Source organism: Lontra canadensis, unplaced genomic scaffold, assembly GCF_010015895.1.
Source record: "Lontra canadensis isolate GAN:19392208 unplaced genomic scaffold, GSC_riverotter_1.0 scaffold76, whole genome shotgun sequence".
Taxonomy (NCBI): Eukaryota; Metazoa; Chordata; class Mammalia; order Carnivora; family Mustelidae; genus Lontra; species Lontra canadensis.
In genome coordinates, this window is record NW_022631070.1 from 5,482,949 (window position 1) to 5,506,645 (window position 23,697).

The 23,697-nt window shown below is 52.5% G+C and overlaps 1 protein-coding gene across 1 annotated transcript in view; it reads right to left on the reverse strand.

The window, feature by feature from the left end:
- Positions 1-22,384, reverse strand: part of PFKFB3 (6-phosphofructo-2-kinase/fructose-2,6-biphosphatase 3) — a 70,622-nt gene extending 48,238 nt beyond the window's left edge. Inside the window, exon 1 of the mRNA XM_032881644.1 lies at positions 22,271-22,384. Within this exon, the coding sequence (XP_032737535.1) occupies positions 22,271-22,286 (16 nt within the window). The 5' untranslated portion in view covers positions 22,287-22,384. The remainder of the gene's footprint in view (positions 1-22,270) is intronic.
- Positions 22,385-23,697: the final 1,313 nt, after the last annotated feature.

Consider the following 23,697-nt stretch of genomic DNA (forward strand, 5'->3'; position numbering starts at 1 on the left):
CTCTAAGAGATCCACTTGAAACAAGAAATGGATACGTCAAAGTAAAATACACCAGGCAAACACTAACCAATGGAAAAGGGAGTCACTCGATTAAGAGCTAAGTCAGTTTCAAAACCGAGAATATTTGTGGGGTTCAAGAGGGACATTTCATAATGATTAAACCAGCTGATCTGGCAAAGAACCACAGCAATTAACAGGCATGTCATGAGGACTATCTGTTAAGTTTCAAATGTATTAATTACTATTGTTTCTATTTGGGTCAAATTGAGGAAAGCTTCCTGATGTCCGCGTACTGATCTCCCTGCTGGTAGCAACCTCCCCCTCCATATCTTGCTAGGATCATCCGCCCTTCGGACACGCTGCTGTCGGGTAACCTTCTCTGTCGCCCCCTCTACGGGCCACGGGATCCTGCACCCACCACGGCACTGAGCAGTCCGGTGAACGCACCTTTGCATCTCAGTCTCCCTCCTTGAAGCCATGGACTGTTTTGTTCACCTCTGAATCCCGAACACATGGGACCAGACACATCATATCGCTCGAAGAATGAATGAATGAGAATTCAGTCCTCAAAAACTCTGACCTCTCAGGGCCTCCCAGGACAGCGGTGTTCATTTGACTCAAACAGAAAGAACACTGAGCACTCAGCCAGCAGAACGTGCCCTGCCACACGGCTAACAAGACCCGCGATCCTAGATACGCGATTTAAGAATTTGGGGCCCCGGTTTCCTTATCTGCAAGGTGGTGAAAGAGAAGAGTGGCCTCATGGAAGTGTCCCTTGACTGCCAAGGAGTGGAAATGTGTTGGGCAACTGTTCGTGCACATCAGAAGCAGGAAGCGTGGTGTCCCTGTGTCAGCAACACCCCGGAGGAGGGCAAGGAACGATAAGGAAAGCACGGCTGTCTGCCAGGTACAGAACAGTGGGAGGGGACAGGGACCTTGTCACGAGCGCACCTGTCCACCCATCTCCTTCTCCACACTCCCCAGCCACCGGCTTGTCGCGGCTGCACCCAGCACCTTCCCCCTCTGAGAAGTGGGCCACGGACACCATCTGGACCAAGGAGCACATTAACATCACAAGGCATGTGACAGCGACACATCCCTCATGGGAACAGATGCCGGCAAGCTGATCCACCATGCGTCTGTGCGGGACGTCCTGCAGCGGCGAGAGTAAGGGCTGGGCATGCCAGGAAAGAAAGCGCCAGAGCATCTGTCCCTGACCGCCCCGTGGCTTTGGGTTTCCCTCTACGTCTGAGACACCGGGTGCAATGCTGCAGCAAGAAGAGGAAAACACCATCTCACCCCTTCTGAGTCAGTTCCAAATGCAGAACCTGGGGCTCCAGCCCAGACCTACGGACTACAAATGTGCATTGTAATAACACCACCAACGAGCCTGGCACATTCAAGTTAGAGAAGCACTGCTGTTCCCCTGCTGGGTCATTTCTCTGAGGAGCAGCATCCAGACTTTGACCACACAGTTTCCTCCCCAAAAGGCATTTCTTTAAGTTGTCCATTATAAACACGGGCTCCTGTGCTGTTATACCATACTGATCATGAAACTTAAGCAAAAATTAGAAGTTAAAAAGGATGCACTAAAATAAACAGGAAGGGAAGTTGTCATATTTTCTTCCTGCACCCAAAGTAATCTTTTGGGGACCAAGGAAGGACACGAGATATGCCCTGCCTGTCCCAACTCCTGGATTAATGGAAAACATATTGGTCATCTCCTCTTTCCAGAAAGTTCTTATTGCACAGTACCCCCCACACACACACATGCCCCACTTTTACTCCTAATTTTTCCATTCCCATCATCAACAGCCCCAGGAATTTCTCTGGCTGGGTGTTTCCAGTCCCATTTAAATGTGTATCTTCTGCATCTCATTCCTTGGAGAACCAAGAAAGAAAACATAAACAAGGGATGGAGGGGAGTGGGAGGGAGTCCGGCAGGTGGATTTCTTTTTTTTACCTTAAAGGACTTAGTATTCCTTCTCAATTTTAGGTTACCAAACAAAGCAAGAAGCCACTCAAGATACGGTGAACTCAAGAGCTACAGAGGTTTTCAAATTTCTTCTCCCCATGCCACCACCTCCTGTCTTAGGATAAGCATCTATTTTTGGAGCTCTGGTGGCCGGTAAACATGGTTCTCCTGCTTGAAAGCAAAACCACTCATTAGAGAACCAGAGGTGGGCCCCCAGGGCACATTCCCCCAACCCCACGGCTTCTGAACCACCACCAGCAGCAGTCCAGGAAAGTCATTGCAAAAAAAGATTCCCAGAATGTTACTAATTTAAGGTTCCTAGAAATAGGGAATAGGGAAAGCCTTTTCAGGGATTAATACTACATACTTCTAATAACACATACTATCAATCAGTGTTTCATCTTTTCAGTTTCTCGACCCAGACTCTCCAAGAGGCTGGGGACGGTTTGCGAAAATGCACATCCATGAAATAACTATAGAAACACGAAGCTGGGAACCCGCCAGCGGCCAGTTCTCCCTCATCCTTCTGAGCCTTGTGGCCAAGTTTGTGGGCGAGAGCTCCGCGACAGGGATATCACCCCACAACACAACATTTAGATGGTACGGAATTTTTCACAAGTATTTTTAAAGCCTCTTGCATACCTGTAAGCCTTTGTCTAGACCACAGCAAACAATCCCCTTCCTCCCCATCCCTTAGGCATCTCCCTTAGGCACCAGTCTGAAAGGGCAATTTCACCCCCAAGGCAGCCTAAGGAACAGAAACAAAGGCCCAAGATCAACATCAAAAACCCCTGGGGAAAGATGGGTCTGCTGGGTCCCTGCTCATGCCTCCTGTCTCCTACCCCTTCTTATCAACTCCAGTGGCTCCAGCCCACTTTGGAGCTGCCTTATTCCTCCTGCACTAAAATGAAGATCCAGCTCTGTGTCACCGCGAGATCCCATTACAAATCCCACAAGTAAGAAAACCAGAAAGAATGGGGAAGTGTCTGTTTCCCCAGTGCATCAGCCGCCCAACCAGCTACCTCGTGGCAAGAGAATACAAGGATGGGGACTCTGTTAGAGAACTCTGGGAAGGAACAGAAAGGAGAGGAATGTGGCTAAGGACCATTTTGGCGGGGGGCGGGGGGGGGGGAGGCTGTCCTGGGTGGCTGGACCATCAGCAAGTTCCCTGTACACGAGTCAGGGCCCTGCACATCGCACGGTTTTCCGCAGGGCAGGCCTGGCGGACAGGTTAGCACTTGGGGCAGGGGAGCTGCTGTGCTGACCACCCATCCTTGAGTCTGGCAGCCCACTTAAGCTCACGAGGAAGTGGAGGTGAGAGCAACCGCAGCGCTGTCATTGCCGGACGGGGCTCCTTCAAGTCAGGAACCAAAGCCACCACCTAGGAGCACCCAGCATGCGACAGGCACGTTTGGAGTGCTTGGGGCGCAATCCTCACAACCACCCTGCCATCAACAGGCAAGGAGACGGAGGCACAGAGAGGGGAAGGAAGTTCTCTAAGGTCACACAGCTTCTACACAGCGGAACTGGTGTCTAAGGCCAGGAAGTATGACAGCAGAGCCCAGGAGCAACTTCCAGCCTCACTCACTCTCACTCCCAGCTGCAGGAAGAGCCTGGGGTGGGGGTGGGGGTGTTCCATCTCTGCCCCTTACCCGTTAATACAAAGACGACCAGGGTGGGTGATCAGGGGCGAAAGACAAGTCTTCCAGCACACTCCCCACCCGAGCTGCCCTTTAGGAGGAGGATGCTGGGGTGGGGACACCGAAAGGCCAGGGAAAGAACAATGTGTCTGGACTTTTGCTCCTAGCCTCTCCCTAAGTTGTTTATGCCTTAAAACCTACCGTTAGGGTACCACCCCTTGAGTTCCAGATCTCTAAAATCAGTTCAAATGGGAACTGAGCTACTTTGGCTTTAAGAATCCTCCTTAATGAAGGATCTGAGGGCGGAGGAGGCAGGAGAGGACTTGCAGACAGACAGGAACATTTCACCTTCTCTACAGCACTGCTTGGATCTTAATCTGAGATCTAAGCACTACTTAGCTGGGCTGGACTGGCTACTTGGATGATCTCCATGGCCTTGATACCCTGGAGGAGACACGTATGACCCAGGAAGCTTAGAAGGAATCACCCGAGACTTACTGAAAGGAAGGTATGTGGACCTTCAGAGACAGCATCTAGGATCTCTGGAAATTACATCCAGGCCAGAGAGGAAACCAACTCTGGATGCTGCCTCCAGGAGAAGAGGGCTCAGTTTTTTTTCTTTTTTTTTTTTTTTCCTGGCTGGATTTTGGTAAGAAATTACAACCAGGTCTGCTGGAGAACCAAGAAAAACCAGATATTGCCTCTTTATACCAATTCCATACTCCCACCTTCCTCCCAGGGATGCTATTATGGGTTTTGTTTTTGACAATTTAACACATGGAGTAGAGGCAAAAGTAGATTCCTAAAGAGCTTCTGTCTTTTCAGAAAGTGTGAAGCTATTAGTTCATAATATGAATCCAAAACTTCAGAGAGGGTTACCCCCTCATGCATCTGCCCTCCGGGCTTGGAGTCTGCAATGTCAGACACTGAGGGCCACAGAGTGAGTCAGAGCAGCCCAGGTGCTTCCCTCCTGACCTTTCTGTACACCGGATCTGTGCTGCCTCAAGGGCTGACATGAGCCCAAGTTAGTCACCCCTCCACTCCTCAGTCCTTACTGCGTTGGTTCCCCTTTTAGTCTGGTCAAGGCACAGGGGCTGGACAAGAGGAAGGAGCATCAGATTTGGAAAGTGGACGGGCTAAGAAGCAGGACGAATGTTGGATGACAGCTGGACACTGTGATCGCATTTGTTACACTGCACGGCAAGATTACTGCTTTACCAAGGTGGAGAGCACTTATAGGCACAATGGGTCAGATGTGCCCTGCTGGAAAATTTGACTTGCTGATGAGACAGGTGGCCTCCTCCCTCTCAGGTGGTGCTGGCATCGTCCTCTGGCCCAGGATGACCTCCCTCTTCATCCCAGGTGGAGAATCCGTGATATGGCTACACACAGCCGAATGACCTCTAGTGTCATGAGTTCCATCCACGAAGAAACCCTTTGGCACTAATCCCAAAGTGACCCGTTCCATTAAAACAAACGCATCATGAAAGGCTTTGGAGTCTGGCACATCAAACTCCGATCTGAACTGCCCCATTTTCTGACTGATAAATGTATACGCCCAGTTGTACCTGGTTCCCAGAAAGAACTCCACAAAGGATCATTCCTGCCCCTTTTCTATAACCGACCTGAAATTCCCCTCCCATGAATGGTCTGCTCTGTCCCCTAGGACAGCACTGCGGCAGGGGACCACATATGACCACACGAGCAAACACTAGCCGACGGCCTCACAAGGTCCTGGGACCTCTCGGCACAGGGCTAACCAGCCCCGTTCTTGGAGCACTCCCCCTAGAGCCTGCTTCCTGCCCCTCCCCCAGCTGAGTCACTCTGGGCAAGTTAACTCCACGCCTTCCCAGGGAACTCAGATGCAACCCCGGCCCCAATTCATTCCAGGCTGCGGGGCGGGGGTGGAGGTGGGAGGGGGTGTTCTCGGCTCGTGGTGAGGAATCTGGGCCCCACACCAGGGGCAACTGGCCCTCAGAAGGTGGCTGCGGTTTCAGGGGACCCCTGTGGCCCACGGCACCCGTGCCGGCTGTTTACTGATGTGACTGACACAGAACATCCCGTCCAGGGTGCCGAGCAGGGACCAGCGGCGTCGGGCACTTACGACTGTTTACTCCCCACAGAGAAAAACACCGCACGCTCTGTTGCAATGTCCCCTGTTCGCCTAATGCGCCCCCGCGTGTCCTTCCCCCTGCGCCGCGCGAACCCCCGCCCCGCCCCGCCCCGCCCCGCCCGGACTCCGGGAACCACCTGCCGACCTATTTCCGCGGGCGCACGGACCTGATGGGGTGGGGGGGGTGGGGAAGGACCCGGCGGAGGACACGAAAACAGGCCACTGGGCGGAGATGCTCGGAGCCTCCACGAGGCGCGCAGCTGCGCAGGGTGCACGCCGCGCCCACGTGCCGGACCCGGCAGCGCGGGGCAGGCTGGGGCGGCGCCACGTGAATGCAGCGTGCGGGGCGGGCGGGGCGGGGCGGGGCGCGAGCTGACCGGCCCGTGCGCCGCGCCTGCAGCCAATCCGGCCCGCCGGGCACGCCCCTAAGTCCCCGCCCCACCAGCCCGCCCCGCCCCGCCCCTCCGGCCCCGCCCCGCGCCGAGCGTCCCGGGCTGACCCGTCTCCCCGCCCGCTGGCCGGCTCTGCTGACCTCAGCCCCGCAGCAGCGGGAGCAAGGGAGCGGCGGCCCGGCTGGGTCTGCGGCGCCCCCCGCCTGCGAGGCGGCTCCTGCCCCACAGAGCCAGGGGCTCCTGCCCCTGCCCCGACAGGAAAATTGGCGCGGGCGAGGGCGCCGTCCAGGAAGCCCTGCCCTCCACCTGCCATCGTCCTTAGCGCTCTGTCCCCACAGTGCCTGGGTCCTAGGAGGTATATGGAAGGGATCCAGAATATGCCACCCCAAAATATGCCTCTATGGCATAAGGGTTATTTTGCGCTGGTTATTTCTGAGAAACTGCAGACACGCAGGAGCTCTGCAAAGTATAAGATACCCTCTTGTAGGGGAAATTACACGCAAAGGGGGTCTATGCCAGGAAGAGAGCTATGGCCACACATCACCTCACTTACATGCGCGGCTGGGCAAACTGTTTACCCTACATTTCGCCTTCTGACCCTTCTGTAAATATTCTTTCTTGCCTTTGAGGCCCCGGACCCTTGTCCCTTTCCTTAGCTCAGTTGGGTCCATGAGGTCCAACTGTCTGGCAGTTCGAGTCTAGTATCTTTGTGGGACACGTGAATGTATGCACATCACAGACATAATGAAAAAGTGGCTTTTTCCTTCCTGATTATTTTTTATGGGGGCAGAAAGAGTCTCAGCCAAGAATGTAAAAGGATAAAGAGAAACGTATTTTTTTCTTCCCTACAATATGTAGGACCAAGGTGTTGACATCCAACCTATGTAGGTTTCTTTTGCCTTAAAATATCCCTATTTGTTACTTTAAAAGTAATATACATTCATTGTGAAATGACTGGGAAATATGGAAAAAAACATAACATATTCCCAGTTGTGTTTCCTTCAGGCTCTCCTATCTGTGCAGATTATTTTTAGAGCCTCGGGAAATCTGGCATTAGCCTTCACCTCTGCACTGAATTTATGATCTACTCAATGTCATCACTTATGGGAAAATAGACATCAATCATGAGGATTTTTATTTTCATAATAAGGCCAGGAGTAAAGGAGATTCAAGATGAGTGGGAACAGAGTACTAGATTCACACTTTGTGAGCCGTCCCAAAGGATCCTCACAAGTACGTCTGTAATTGCGAAGGGGAAAAGCTATCTCTATGAGATGCCCTAACAAATGGCCAAAGTTATTCAACGTCACTGTTAAAGGGACAAGTCGACCCCTGGTCTGTTGATGGAATGCCAGTAAGAAGGACACACAGCATCTATGCAGTTTTCTTGCCAAACATGTTGAATCTGAGAAGGAAACCAACAGGCAATTCCAAATTGAGGGGCTTCCTGCAAAAGAAGTGGCCAGGGTCTTCACAAGTGTCAGTATCATTAAAATAACACAAACTAAGGCTGCAGAATTCTTCTAGATAAAAAAGAGACTTCTAGATAAATGTGTGACCTTTGATTGGATCCTAGATGCAAAAAGAAAAAAAAAAATCTATTAAAGACACTACTGAGACCACTCAAATACGGACCGGCAACTAGGTAACAGTCCTATGTCCCAGCAAGTTTCCAGCTAGGATGATAACTGTATGGTGATAATTTAAGAGAATGCTCTTGTTCTTGGGAAGAACATGCTGGAGCACTGAGGGACGAAATGCCGTGATGTCTGCAGCTCATTCCCTGATGGTGCGACATCAACAGAATCAATGGAGGAGCTAAGATGGTTAGACCAACAGCCGGTGCATCCAGGTCCCAGAGGTCGATCACTGGGGTCACTCCTGCAATGCTGCTGAAGGCTGGACACTCTTTAAAGTAGAAGGAGACAGAAATGAAAACTTCCCCAGGCCAGCGCCCCTCCTTGTCCTCGCACACATTTAGTTTCCTAACACACAATCAGTGCTCAGTGGGCCAAGACTGCATTTCTGCGGCACCAAGCAAACACAAGTCAAGGACCCAAGTGGTACATTTGTGTAGCTACACAAAGAAAATACATGTGAAATTAAAGGGACAAGTCTGTGGCGAGTGAGTCCCTAAACCCCAGGTGTTGTAGCCGATGTTCAGTGTCGAGAAATATTTCCCATCTGCTTACAAGGCATGTCTCCGGAGCAGGATAGCTCTTCCCTCTCTCGGAGGCTCGTGTAGACACACACACACACACACACACACACACACAGCAAGTGCCTGAGACCATCCTGTGGTTCAGCAACGGGGCCATGTCAGTGACCGACTTTGAGAAGGAACACAGATTCTGCAACTTCTGTTTCAAATCAAAGAACACCATGGACATTGGTTATCAGGAGGCTCAGTGGGTCAAAGAGGTCTCCTGAAATCGAGGCCTCCCTTTGGCCAGTTCGGCTGCGATGCATTTCTGGCTGTTGGTTAAGCATTGTTACGAGAGGCCAGCAAAGTCTGTCTTGTCCACTCATTCAACAGACGTCGGCAGTGGTTCTCACACCTTCTAGGGGAGACCTGCTACCGCTGATCTTTGGTGCCTTGCCTAGTGCAGGGCCACACCCTCTCAGAGGTTCGGTTTCCTTTTTAATGTCTACCTGACCAGCCAAGCAGATCCTGAGGGAGGATGTTCCCACCTAGAATAATGCAGGACACAAGTGGAGCAAGGTGGAGAAAGCAGCATGGAACCAGAAGTGGTCTCCCTTGGAAAAATAAGTGTGTAACTTGCTAGCAGGGGCAAGGATGAAGGAAATGTGCTCAGGAGAGTGAAATGAAATGAGACACCCCAAAGTAAGTCATGTGAATGAGTTTACATGTTGAACTATGCCTAGAAACCTAAAGGCTAGAAGTTCCATGAGCCACTCTGGGAAGGCTGCTCACCTTCTATTCCTTTTTTTTTTTTTTTTTAAGATTTAATTTACTTATTTGATAGAAGGAGAGAGAGAGCAAGCAGGGAGAGCAGCAGGCAAAGGGAGAAGCAGGCTCCGCAACCAACAGGGAGCCCGATGCGGGAATCGATCCCAGGACCCCGGGATCATGACCTGAGCCAAAGGCAGACGCTTCACCAACGGAGCCACCCAGGCGCCCCCCACCTGCTGTTCTTTCCTCAGCAGGTCAAGCTCCCCTAACCGCACCTTTCATATGATCGTTGTAAGGAAACAGTCTAAGATTCTAATGCACTTTGAAATTTCGATCAAGAACAGAGATTTAAACAACCGCAAGTCAGAGAATGGTATTGTTTGAGGACTCGTATGTGCGCGGAAGCATTAACGTTCCCATAAATGAATCACCTGAACATACAGTTCTCTCTCGATCATCCACCAGGCTCGAGGCTGGGCAGCAGGAACACTGCCCGGGGAGTTTACCGTCTAGTTGGGGAGACGGAATGAATACAAATTATAGCACAAGAACCATGAGTCCCTCCGGCTTGAAGACTTCAAGGCAGACTGTGGCTCGGGTGGGGCCTTAAAGATTCGGCACAAACATACCCAAGGAGGGAGCTGATGAGGACAGCACCGCTGGGAGGGTGAGGGGTGCGCAGGGCAAACCATGCAGTAAGACAGCTGACGTCAAGAATTGGGAGACCGTGTTTTCGGGGGCGAAGGCATGGTCAGCAAGATGTGAGCAGAAAAACCCTCGAGAGGGTAGACTGTTCCTGAGGAAGACCGTACCTTTCCTCTAGATCACATAGATGATACAGTCCCTAGGTTACAGAGGGGAAAATCATCCAGAGCAAGGCTGATTTAAGAACTAACCCTACCACCCTGCTTCAACCCAACAATTCCAAAGTGGACGCTTGTACCGACCAAAAGTCAGGTACACACAGAGTGTTCGTGGTGGCTCTGAACGTCATGACCCAAACCAGAAACGACCCAAAGGCCCATCAACCATAGAAGGGGGATGATGAGCACAGAGTAATGTATGGAAGTGTTGAGTCGCGTATTGTACATCTGAAAATAGTAGCACACTGTATGTTAATTCAGTATAACTAATCCCAGTATGGATTAAAAATGTTTAAATTAAAAAATTTAAAAATTAAAGAAAAACAATGAAAGGGATAAGATGTCAACTATTCGCACAAAAGAATACTACACAATAGAATACTACTAATAAACGTAGAATACTACGTTTCTAGACGTAACAACACGGAAAAAATCCAGAAGGGATGTTGAGGGAAAGAAGCTACATTGAAAAGATACATTAATGTACAATTCCACGTATGTGGATTTCGAGAATGAGCAGAACTTACTCCTAATGAGAGAAGTCAGCCTAGTGGTTTCTGCTGAGAAGCAAGGGCACCAGACAGCCTTCTGGGGGTACTGGAAATGTTCTGTAGCTTGGTCAGATGCTGGGTTACATGGATGTACACATATGTATAAAACCATCTGGAATTTGCACACTTACTACACATATGGTATGCCTAAGCTTTAAAGAGACGTAAAATGTAAGCCAGAAACAAGAGAAAGAGTGACGTAGGTCTCTCTGTGAACCACTAAGGACAAAAAATTTACTGCCCCCAGAGCATGGCGGAGATGTGGCATATTATGGAAGGAGACTGGCTTGCCACGATTTGTTCAAGTTGGAGAAGAAGGAAGAAGGACAAGGACGGGTGCACGAGGCAGAAGTTGAGGGAGCATGGAACGTAGGTCCCAGCCTCAGCCCCTTTGCGTCATCCGTCCGCCGTGACAAAGTTTATAAAATCTCTGTATCTTTCTGCTTCTCCAGAAAACACGGACAAAGCCTTGCTTCTTGAAGGCTGAGAAACGAGCTGCTGTGGAGGACGATGAATTCCTTTTGTTTGTTTTCTGGAACAGCTTTATTGAGCTATAAATCACCCATTTAAAACTGCGCGATCCAATGTTTTTTATATACTCACAGACTCGTGTAAACATCCCAATTTTAGAACCTTTCCATTACCCCAACAGAACCTTTAGCTGTCACACCTCCACATCCCTCCTCCTCAACCTGTAGGCAACCACAAATTTACTTTCCTATTTCTACAGATTTGCTTTTTTTTGGACATGAAATATAAATGAAATCACACAATCTTCTGTGAATAGCTTTTTCACTGAGCAAGTGTTTCAAGACTCATCTGCTTTGTAGATACAGGATTCCTTTTCACTGCTGAACGCTATTTCATTGTATGGATATATCACATTTTATTTATCGATCAGTGGATGGACATGGGGTTGTGTCTACTTTGGGGGTATTGAGTCATGCTGCTCTGAAAAACCCATGTGTATCTTTTTGTGTGGACATGTTTTCGTTTCTCGTGGGTAGACATCTAGGAGCAGAAGTGCCTCGCCTATACCCTCAGAAGCAATGGGAAAGCCGAGAGGAGAGAGGGATGGGATGGGGTGAGGGCTCTCAGCGGGGTGCTCAGGGAAGGCCTCTGTGAGGAGGAGAGAATCAGCCAGTGCTTTGCAGGAAAAGCTGAGGGAGGAATATTCCAGGCAGAGTGAACATGGCCCCAGGCCATGACCTGGCACCTTGAAGCACGGAAGGATGGGGCAAAAGCAACCGGGAGATGGGATCAGGCAATGAGGCTGGAGAGGTGACCAAGCATCTCTCATTCCATTTTAACTTCTCCTTTTGACATCATTTCAACCTTACAGAAAAAGTCCCATGCACGAGGCATTTCCCATGTATCCCAGACTTCCCAATTCACCCTAACATTTTCCACATCTGCTTTATCATTCTCTCTGTATGTTAGTACATTTTTTAAATCTATATTTTATACATAGAAGATAGTACATAAGTTAATATTTTTAAAAATTCATACCTATTATTTTTTTCTGAACCATGAAGATAAAACTTGCCCCATTTCTTAATCCTTCAGTGTGTATCACCTAAAAGCAAAGATGCTTTCCTACATGCATAACTACAATACAACCATCAAAGGCAGGAAATGAACTTGAATACAACACAGACGCCAAATGCATTTGGCCAACTGCCACGCTAATGGCCAGACTCCAGTCCAGCCTTTACAGTCAATGTCCATCTGTCTGTCTGTCTCTATCTATCTATCTATCCAATCTGGGTCTCTACCTCCAAGGACTTAATATTTACAAGTACCTACTACTTGAAATGGACTCTCTAAATAATTTCATTTCTCTGTTAAAACTTAAATGTCACTGGTAATAATAGAAATGAGCAACTAAAATTTAAGACTACAATATTAAGTTCTACTGGGGTGAAGCAGGTTTCCCATACTCTTCTCACCGTGTGTCCACTTCACTCCGAAGGCGCCCACTACTGTACGCACAGAGGGCACTCAAGTTGTCCTACAACTATTTTACAACCATAAAAACACAGCTTTGGGAACCGCTGATCTCCTGAACAAGTGGGAGGAACCATTCTTCATTCTTTCTTGATCTCTGGGCCCCAAGCACAGAGACCAGGGTCCATCATAACCCCTGGTCCACCTCGTACACACATCATTGATCCCCGAGTGGCCCTCTTCTACACCGTTTATTGAAGGGATGTAATAGACAAGCAGAAACCCATCAGCCAGTTGACGTCCGAGCTTCTCACTCTACCTTCCATCGAGATACACGTTCCCCCATCCCTGCTCCTGCCTCCCTCCAAACACAAGTAACCATTATCCTGAATTTTAGAAAAGAAATACTGGTTTTGTTAGGTGCATACTGCTTAAAAGCATATTGTTCAGTTTTAGGCATTTTAACTTTACTTAGAAAGTATTTTACTGCATCTAATGTTTTGCAATTTTTTTAAACGGTCGTGACAGCATCGAATACCACTGTCTCTCCATGTCGGGCTCATCCAGACGGCGGCGCAACCGACACCGCACTGCGTGACTGCAGCGAGAACGCATCGTCTCCTCTCCTGCGCATGCGCTGGGTTGCTGAGTGCTGCTCCTCTCGGATGGAACATGGCCTGTGCAGGAGATCCTCTCCGTGACATGCCCAGGAAGGACACACCTGGTTACAGGGGATGTGAATCCCACCTTTACTAGAAAATTCCAAACTGCTTCCTGGACACGTGTACAACTGACGCGCCCATCACGATGTATCAGAGACGCTTCTGACCCACGTTCTCTCCAACACCTTACCCCCGCAGACCTCTTCACTTCTGCCAACCAAGTCGGGGTGAAACGGGGTCTCCCGCTGTGGTCTCCACGTGTGCTGTCTTGGGCCCTGACGAGATTCAGTGTCTTTATCTCCTTATCTTATATTCCACAGCACCTGATTTTTTTTTTTTTTTTTAAGATTTCATTTACTTGACAGAGATCACAAGTAGGCTGAGAGGCAGGCAGAGAGAGAGAGGAAGAGAAACAGGCTCCCCGCTGAGCAGAGAGCCAGACGCGGGGCTCGATCCCAGGACCCCGAGATCACGACCTGAGCCGAAGGCAGAGGCTTTAACCCACTGAGCCACCCGGGTGCCCCCGAGCACCTGATTTTTAAAAGTCGTTTGTTCTTCCTAACAAATGGGCAGATGACATGGCCAGACATTTCTCCAGAGAAGACATCCCAATGGCCAACAGACATGTGAAATGTGCTCAGCTTCACTTGGCATCAGGGAAATACAAATCAAACCACAGTGAGATCCCACCTCACCCCAGTCAGAATGGCTAAAATTAACCAGTCAGGAAAGGACAGGTGTTGGCGAGGATGTGGAGAAAGGGGAACCCTCCTACACTGTTGGTGGGAATGCAAGCTGGTGCAGCCGCTCTGGAAAACAGTGTGGAGGTTCCTCAGAAAGTTGAAAATAGAGCTACTGTGTGACCCAGCAATTGCTGGGAATTTACTACTACTGGGTATTTACGCTAAAGATACAAATGTAGTGATCTGATGGGGCACGTGCACCCGACTGTTCACAGCAGCAATGTCCACAATAGCCAAACGATGAAAAGAACCCAGATGTCCATCAACAGATGAAGGGATAAAGAAGATGTGGGACAGGGGCGCCTGCGTGGCTCAGTGGGTTAAGCCTCTGCCTTCGGCTCAGGTCATGATCTCAGGGTCCTGGGATCGAGCCCCACATCGGGCTCTCTGCTCAGGGGGTGGAGGGGAGGCTGCTTCCCCCTCTCTCTCTGCCTACTTGTGATCTCTCTCTCTGCGTCAAATAAATGAATAAAATCTTAAAAAAAAATATGTGGTGTATATATATATATACAATGGACTATCATGCAGCCATCAAAAAATGAAATCTTGCCATTGGTAACGACGTGGATGGAACTAGAGGGTATTATGCTGAGTGAAATAAGTCAGTCAGAGAGAGAAGTATCATATGATCTCCCTGATATTTAAGAAAAAAGACAGAGGATCATAGGGGAAGAGAGGGAAAAATGAAAGAAGACAAAACCAGAGAGGGAAACAAACCCTAAGAGACTCTAAATCTTAGGAAACAAACTGAGGGCTGCTGGAGAGGAGAGGGGAGGCAGATGGGGTCCTGGGCGATGGACAACGAGGAGGGCACGGGAGGGAATGAGCACTGGGTGTTACAGAAGAATGATGACTCACGCCTCTACCTCTGAAACCAATCATACATCATATGCTAAATAATTGAATTAAATTCAAAAAATATGAAAAAAAAAACCATTTAAAAAAAAACCTTAGCTCCTTCTAACAGAAGGCAGAAAAAGGAACACAGCCACAGAGAAAAAAGGACCATCTCGCCGCCCCGGACAGTTGGCTCTTCTGTCACGTGGATTATGATTTTTTTGACAGGCCATTGATGACTTATCAGTAGGTACTCCAAAATGAATTTTTTTGAAGTTTGATAACGTTAAGAAATGTCCTATAAAACAACCGTGACACCATGACCTTTTGCTTCATTCAAACGACTTCAAATAAAAAGTGCAGCTTCCATTTGGGATTTGCACAAAACGTGGTTCCAGCCTGAAGTCGAGCCCTGCTTCTGTTCTCCATTCGCGGTCCCCGCAAGCGTGAGTCACAGTAAAGTGGGCACCAACTGACTCACTTTTTTATTATAAAAGCATGACATTCAGCTTGTAGGTTTTTCACACAGAACCCAGCCCAAGTACAGACTCAGAACCCTTTCCCATGCGGACAAGGCGGCAAATTGATGACAAAATTCCCATTGGATTCTCTTACACGTCTGTTGGCAGAACGGCTTTGAGACGGAGCCCCACCGTCTCCCGGCTGCACCCCGGACCCACCGCAACATTTGTTGGCTTCTTTCCTTTTGTTGTTCAAACGTTAATGAGGTTTTAAAACCAGTTTCTCTGAATGAGGCCGCGAGCCTGGGGCCCGGGGTTGGCCGGGGGCAGGTGGGGTGACCAACCGCCCCGGGAGCCAGGAGGCCGCTGTTTCTCGCTATTTTCCAAGCCAAACAGGGGAAATCCGGGCAAACCAGGCTGAGTCGGTCCCCTCGGCCCAGAGGCTAAGGGGGGCCGCTGAGGGCTGGGCTGAGTTTGTTCAGGAAGCCTTTCTGGAGTGGTTTTACCCTGCCCTACAATGAGCCCTTCACAGGCTACGGAAACGAAGCAGGGACAGAAATTAACCGGCAGGTGGGTACCACTCACACAGAAAGCCCGGCCACATGAAAACCCACCCCTGCTTCTCTCCCGGCTTGGACCATATCCGTGCGCAGCGTCCTTGGGTAAAACACATCAAAATGGGAAGAATCCCTCATGCGTGGCAAGAATACTCGGCCCTGATGCTGAAAGCCAGCTTGTTCCAAAACAAGGTGTCTGTCCGGCAGCTGGCCTGGAGCACAACAGATCTTTCTAGAATGCTTCTTGCTGAGTCCCAAGCCTCTGGAACCATGGATACAAAGTGAACCACTGCATGCGGAGATCCGCTACTCTTTTAGGCTAGTCAACGGTCACTCCACGGAGCCCCGCCAGCCCCCACCCCTGCTGGCCGCACAGCCGTTAGGATACCAACCGGTGTCCTCAGCACCCCTCCGGGTCACCTAGAGCAGCCGCAGGAGTCCTCCGTGACTCAATTTTTCTCTTCCCCTACACCCAACCCCTCCCAAACCCTGCGTTCTGTTGCCTCCCCTGGGCCTCCCCTTACAAGCACCTGTCCCTCCCCCCCCGACCTCGCCCAACTGGCCCCCAGTTGGCCTCCCTGACTCACCCTTGTCACCCTGCACATCAGTCTCAGGAAGGCAGCCACATGCTGCATATTTGGCTTACAGTATAAAATTCATACCACCTCTCTGCTTAAACGCTCCAAGGGCTTCCTGCCCCACCCCAAGTTAGAGGCCAAGGCCTTAGAGGAGCCCTGATTTACAAGATCTGCCCTGCTACCCTTCTGAATGGTGTCCTACACACACTTGGCTCCAGCCCACTGGCTTCCAACACTCAGCCCACTGTGGCCACAGGACCTTTGCACCTACACTTGCCCCTGCTAGAACACTCTCCTAACATATTCCACAGTCCACTCCACACTCCCTTCAGCCTCTACCCAAATGTGCCCCCACAGTGACCATCCTAGTTAACAGCCGCTTACCCCAACCTCCCTCCTCCTCTTTCCTGCTTCACTTCTCTCCATGGCACTCAGGCCCATTAGGCACACTCTGTATTTACTCACTTCTCTATTTACTGTCTGTATCTCCCCGTTAGAATGTAAGTCCCACGGAGGCAGGCAGCTTTGCCTATAGTGGCCACTGCTGTACCCTCAGCCCTTCACCCGCACCTGGCCCACCAGGCGCTGAACAGGTGTTTGCTGAATGACTGAAGGGCACAGGGAAGTGACTGAGGTAACACCACCGGCTAGGAGAGGCACCAGCAGGCAGGGACAGCTGGCTGGCATCCAGCTGTGTTTTCTGCCTTTTCTACTAAGCATCCCCAGCTGACAAGTCTACAACCCTCCCTTTCCTTGTGTTCCCCCAAATGGTTATTTTGTGAATGTCCCCAGGGAAATGTGGCCCTTGCAGATGGCTGACTGTGCGTGGGGCTCCATCCCTTCATCCGGATTCTCTGCTTCCTCCCAAGGCCTCCTGGTTCAGAAAGCCCCCAGGAGAGGCCAGATGCCCCCACAGCAAACCTACCAGAAGCCTTGAAGCATGACCACTCGGATCTCACAGAAGATCCTAAATCACGCCCAGAGCCCTAGCTGCAAGGGAGTCTGGGAAATGCGGCTTACCACTTCCCAGCCTCCGAGGGACAGCAATCACGCAATAACGGTCCTTTCAAGACAGCGTGTCACTCCCCACTAGCGGTCTTGAAATCAATTTACTGGAAGCAGACCAGAGTCCTTTTTAATGAAATGGAACAGATGACAAAATATCACGGTGTACTATATATTCTGGGATAAGTACTATTTCATGAGAATGTCTGTCCACGCCTCAACCCAAACTATTACATCAGAATTTCTGGTGCATCAGACTTTTTAAAAAGCTCCCTGATTAATCCAAATGTGTGGCCAGGAATGAGAGCCATGGGGTCTGGTCCTTTCCATAGGACCAGAAGTTTCCCCATGACTCCCGAAGGGGATCCCTTCTGCCCCCTGCAGCCAGCTTGGCCAAGAAGCTTGGGACACTCCATGTCTGTCTGACCAGTGATTAGAGGGTACTGAATCAGATTTGGAGGGAATTTTAGTTCACACCTTCTTTTTCCTGAGGCCATATGCTCACAAGTGGCTTGAGATAACCAGCCAGTACCTGACACAATGGGCCTCTCATTACCTAGTCTCCAAGTTCCCGGGCCAGTGTTTTCTCCCCAATGCCATGGTGTTTTCATACACATCACCCCTGGGTCCCCTTCCCTGGGGAGGAGTCAGGGACACGCTGCAGTCACGTCAGGAACAGAGCTCCGAAATGCCCAGGGAGCCCTAACCTTATCCAGTAAGCCACTGGGCCCCTGGGGGAGGAGAAGGCACCCCAGGACCCAGCCTGGGGACACAGACACCCAGGGTGCAGAGCGGAAGCCCAGGCCGTCAAGGACAGCACCAGCCCAGCCCCTCCTAGAGACGGTCTTTTCAGGATCTGCTCTCTGCACAGCCACTGGGGAACTGGAGAGAAAAGGAGAGATCCAAGGGCTTACAGTCCAAAAATGCTGACCCCAGGTAGCAAAATCGTAAGAAACGCAATTGATTTCCTTCCTGCTGCCCGTGGTTGAGTCATAGGAATTCCGAAGGGGCTGTATCCCTTGTGATGGTGGTACTTGGGTTTTGCTTCTGTTCCCTCATCATCCCTGAAACTCAGTACCCAGCAGGCACCGGTCAGCTCAGCAGGCCGTGGCCTGTCATCTGGCTGGCCCCTCTCAGCTCCACGACACCAGCCGGGGTTATGGGATCAGCACGAGTGACAGCCGTGTCCTGGGGCCACCCGAGGAGAGGCAGAAGGCTGGGGTTTTCCTGGGCAGGCCCACCTGCATTGGTCTCTCAAGGATCCCGAGGAGTCAGTCCCCTTCGTCTGTCTCTCTGCTCACGGCCAATGTGAAAGAAGTAGCTGGTTCCTAATGGCGGACTTACCGGACTCTATGATCGCTGCCTGGCGGCACCCAGCCAGAACTCTCATCACGGGCCGTGCTGGAAAGCACCATGCAGGGGGTGTCTCCCAGCCCTGTTCACCACACAGCTTGAGGAGGGAACCAGACAAGCCACATAACCCCTGTGACCCACATGTCCTTCATCTGTACGGTGGACACAAGGCCACGTGCATCAGAGGGCAGCTGGGAGGTAGGTGCACACACGGGAGGCACTCAGGGGGTGGGGGGAGCTCGGTAATGTCAGTGTGGCTTCTGACCATCAGGCAGGACCTCCACCCACTATTCCCCTGGCCCCTCTGAAGGCGGGTGTGGGGGTGGTGTGTGGTGCTAGGATACTCGATACTCTACTCTCTGAAGGCAGTGTTACAGACCCGTCGGCCAGCAAGGGCCCTTGAGAATTTCATCAAGACCCCAACCTCCGAACAGAGCCGCACACGAATCCCAGGAGAAGGGTGTCGAGGGAGAACTCCCCCAGCCTTCCCGCACAGCTCGGCCTGGCTTTCCCCAGCCAGCTGTGGTCTTCCTGTGGGAACACGGCCTAAGCTTTTCCTGCCCACCCGCCTCTTGTTCTCATGGTAGCACACTTCCTCCTCTGACTCAAACCAACCTCAAGGCTGACTTCTCCAGACCTACTTCTTCCAGCCACGTGGCGGAGGACCGAACCCTGTTCCCCACCATGGCCACCATCACGCTGGAACCGTCCGAGAAGAGAGTATTCACATGTCATCCCCAACTGCCTGGAGGGGACGGTCACTGCTGCCCGGGCAGGTCCCAGTCACGTCTGCCCATCCATAGACACTCAGGGCCTCCTGCCTGCCTGCCTGCCTGCAGCACTGTGGACCACGTCGGGGAGACAGACTGTGGAGGTCCTACAGGGAGGGAACTGCCAGATCTTACCCAACCAGCACCTCCCTTGGGCCTGGTGTCTGCAAGCACTCAATCGAGAGGATGAACGAACGAAAGAATGAATGAATGGCACGGCATGCAATCTCTGAACTCTGCATTCCCTGCCCTCAGGGGATACCAGGCGCATTCCTCGCACGCACAAGACACAGGACCAACGCCTAAGACCCTGGGCTGCTTATCTGTTTGTCTCACCGTATCCACCCTCCACAAAAGGCGAGTCTGCCCAGTTCTGCGTCCCAGTGGGCGGAAGCGCAAGCAAATTCATGGGCCAATGCCCTGAGGTCAGAGGGAGGGAGGGGCAGAGGGGCTGACTTGCCCAGTTTGTTCTCTGGAGGAATCCTTAAGGGAAGGTCATCTCCGATCAGGTCACAGATCAGGCCACAGGCTCCTCAGCCCTTTAAGCTGGGGTGGTAATGCCCAGGGTTCTGTACTCTCTCCTTCGGCTTTCCTAGACCCCACCCAAACCTCTGTAATAATGCTTTCAATTTTTCTCAGCTCACCCCATGCGCAAGCATGCCCCGTGCTTCTCACCAGGCCTCTGATCTCTTGATCCCAAGGTCTTACCTGTCAGGGCACAGAAACACCTCATGGGAAGGGAATGAGTGGTCCAGTAACGTCCTAGAGGTTAGCTAGAAGGAGTCCTTCTCTGGCTAGCTTCTGTTCCTCTTGGGGCAGGGAGGGGCGGAGAGCAGGAAAGTCTTTTCCTATTTTTTAAATTACTTTCTTTGAATAGTTAACATATTGGTTCAGATGACTCCAAGCCCAAAAAAACATGAAAGAGTATCTGCACTCACTCAAGTCTCCCCCACCTGGACAGTTTCAGGGACAGGGCACTGAGCCCCCCTCACAGGCAGACCTTTCCCCCTCCAGCAGCTCCAGATGACGTCCCATCACCGTACTGCACAGACCCGTCTCCCCACAGTTCCCATCCGTGCTTCCTTCGAGATAGTTAAGTGCGAAGTCCCTCCTTGAACTCCAAGCCCTCCAGGGTCCCTGCCCTGGCTGACCGCCGGAGCTTCCAGAACACCCAGACAGGACTGTTTCTCACAGCCTGGGACCTTCCGGAATTGGCATCCACAGAAAGGAGGAGCGGCGTTTTTCCTCCGCAATGTTCTCTTCAGATTAAAAAAAGAAAAAAGCCTAACATCTCGCAGTTTGCAAATGTCTGGTCCTGTATGATGCATCAGTGCCGTCATCGAGTGCAATCTCCACGCGTAAAACGTCACTCAGCAGCCCAGGTATTTCCTCCCTCCATGACGCGGAAGCCCCGCTCCTCTTCTCCCCCCAACAAGTGCTGGGACAAGCCTGCTGGGAGTTTGCCAGCAGAGACCACACGGAAGGGGTGAACTTGGCACACCTGCGACTGTTCCCACGGCAGCTAAATGCGGTCAGGTGAGAGCTGAGGGAACCTCCCGGCCAGGGCACCACGTTATACGAGGAATCGGGGAGACCCCGAGGACAGCAACGTCATCAGCTGACCGAGGATCCCACGGAGCTCTCCGGCCCCGCTCTCAGAAGCAGTCACCTCACTTCTCACCATCCCCCAAAGAACAAGGAGTGCCAACCATCCCCTTCCTGACCAGGAGCTCCTAGTGGCATCTTAGCAACCTCTGTTTACGGGACAAAGGCCAACAGGGCAACACGGGCAACCACAGCATTAACCTATTAATCCGAGTTATGAGGAAAGGGAAGAGAGGGCAAGAGGACAGGGATGGAGGCAAGGGGCAGAGGACCACACAGCTCAGTCCCAGGCACCCGGCGGGAGGGGAGGCCTGCTCTCACTTCTAGCCAGGCCGCGGTACCCAGGTGGGGGTGCAGAAGCCTTGGGTTCTGAGGGACAGTGGGTCAACGGAGCCCAAGCCTCTCCCGACCCCAATAAAACAGGAAGGAGTCGGCGCTGATTGCAAAGTAAAACCGAGTCTCCCTCTCCACCCCGGGGCCAGCCTTCCAGCCGAGCCCTACTCGGACTTGGAAGCATCAGGGCCTCCATCACCTGCCCGCAAGATGAGGCCAAATAAAGACAACGGGGGCCCCTTTCGGGGCAGGGGGCCATAGGAGCATCGGGGGCTTGCTGACAGGCCCTGTGTGCCCACCACGCCCCCCTGCAGAGGGGACGGTCCCAGTGCAAGAGCCCAAAGGCCTGCAGGTGGGCCGGGGGCGGGCGGCGCTCCATGCAGGGGGCCCGGGAGGGAAGGTCTGGCTGGAGGGCACCTTCCGTGGCCGGGCCCACCTCCTCCCATCGGTTCGCTCTTCTGTGCCCTGTCCCACCGGTCCCCGTGCGGCGTCCCTACTCCTGTCCATTCCGCCACGTTAGAACTGAGGCTCCGGGGCGGCCCGAGGACTGCTGCCCGACAGTCAGAGGGCAGAGAAAGGCGGCGGCAGGACTCGCACCCGGACCTGCCTTCCCCACCCGCGCGCCCGCGGCCGACCCTCCCCCAGACTCAGCCTGCAACCGGAGTGCGCGACGGGACCCCACGCGGCGACGCGGCCGCCCCCCGAGGGCCCCCCGGCCGCGGGTCCGCGCGCGAACCCGCTCCCGCCGCTCCGCGAACTTGAACGCCGCGCGCCCGGGGGCTGCTTCCAAGTCGCGCCGCTCGCACCGGCGCGGGCACGTGCGGCGGCGGCAGGGGCGGCGCGGAGGGGCGGGAGGGGCGGCAGGGGCGGCGCGGAGGGGCGGCGGGCGCGGGGAGCCCGAGGGCAGGGCGGACGCGGGGGGCGGCCGGGGGCGGCGCGGGGGCCGGTGGGCTCGCGGGGCCGGCGCCTACCTTTCCTGAAGGGCATCGCGGAGGGGGGCGCCCCGTGGGGCCGGCCCGGGACTCCGAGGCCGGGCGACGTCCGAGTGGCAGCCCCGCGGCTCGGGGGCGCCCTGGCCGGGCGAGGGCGGGGGGGAACGGGACATATTTGGGCAAAGCGGGGCGCGTCACAGCCGGAGGGAGGAACCGCGGCGCGGCGGGCGGCGCAGCCTCCGGGGCGGGCCCGGCGGAAGCCGCTTAACCCCTGCGCTCCCGGCGCGCCGGGGCCGCCCACCAGCCCCTCAGGAGCAGGGGCGGCGTCGGGCCCGCTGGTCGGCTCCTGCGGGCGGTTGGGGACGCCCCCCCAGGAAAGGTCTGGGGACTGTGCCCCGCGCTTATCCCTCGGGCTCAGGGGGACGTCTCAAGGGGCTGCGCTGGCTGGAGCTGAAATGAAACGAGGGGCGCAGGGAGTCACCCCTACCAGTGCGTCTCTGCGAGGCTCCCTGGCCACCCTCCTTCTAAACCCTCAAGCCTTCCCACTCCTGGGCTCCTGTCCCCCTTTATTACTAACCGCCCCCACCCCCCACCCCCCCACCCCCCATCAAACCAGCAGTTACCACCTCTGTCGAACATTCTAGTTTTCTCCTTTGGTCCCTGCTGTTTCCCGGGAACCTGGAGCAGCACCTCACATGTAGATCGTTAAATATGTCAAAAATAATAAAAATAATGGGACTCGAGGAGCTGTAACCTAGAGAGATGGAGGAGGGAGGCCATTCCGAGCATCACTACTCATTCTGCCTCTGTAAAGGCCAGCGCCTGGGAAATACTTCGTTGTTTGATGGGATTGGATACTTCACAGGCTGAGTTAATGCTTGTGGAAAGTGCTATTTTATACTGCAATTTGAAGAAATGATGTTACGAACAATCTCCTGATCTAATACTTAAGACGCTCGTGCAAATAGCAATTTCCCCACTTACTATGTAGTGAAGAAATCCATCCAGGTGAACTGAAAACTCAGTGGGTTGTCTGTATTTAATCATTTCTTAGAATCAGTTTCCCGGCCTGCTCTCTTTTATGGGTAGTAGTCCATACTCCTGCCCCACATTTGGAGGGAGCCACTGTCTGGGGAGAGGGAAGTAATTGTTAGTTCAGACAAGGTATTGTCAGTTGGCTTGGGACACGGCCCCAGTGGAGCCTTCTGGAAAGACACTGTTACACAGGGTTGGCCGGAGTCTGGGATCAGGAGCTCTCAGACCTCGGCTCCTGTGCCACAGGCCTCATGAGTGTGGGTGTCAGTCTGTGCAAGAGGAAAAGGAAGTGAGAGATGGGGAGGGGTTGCCAGATTCAGTGCACTGAGAGATTGTCAACTCCCTCTGCTCGTTTCCCTACCACGGCTGTAACACTCGGTGAACTTGCACTTTACTCCCTGGACTCACATGCAAGGAAAGCCGATTTTATC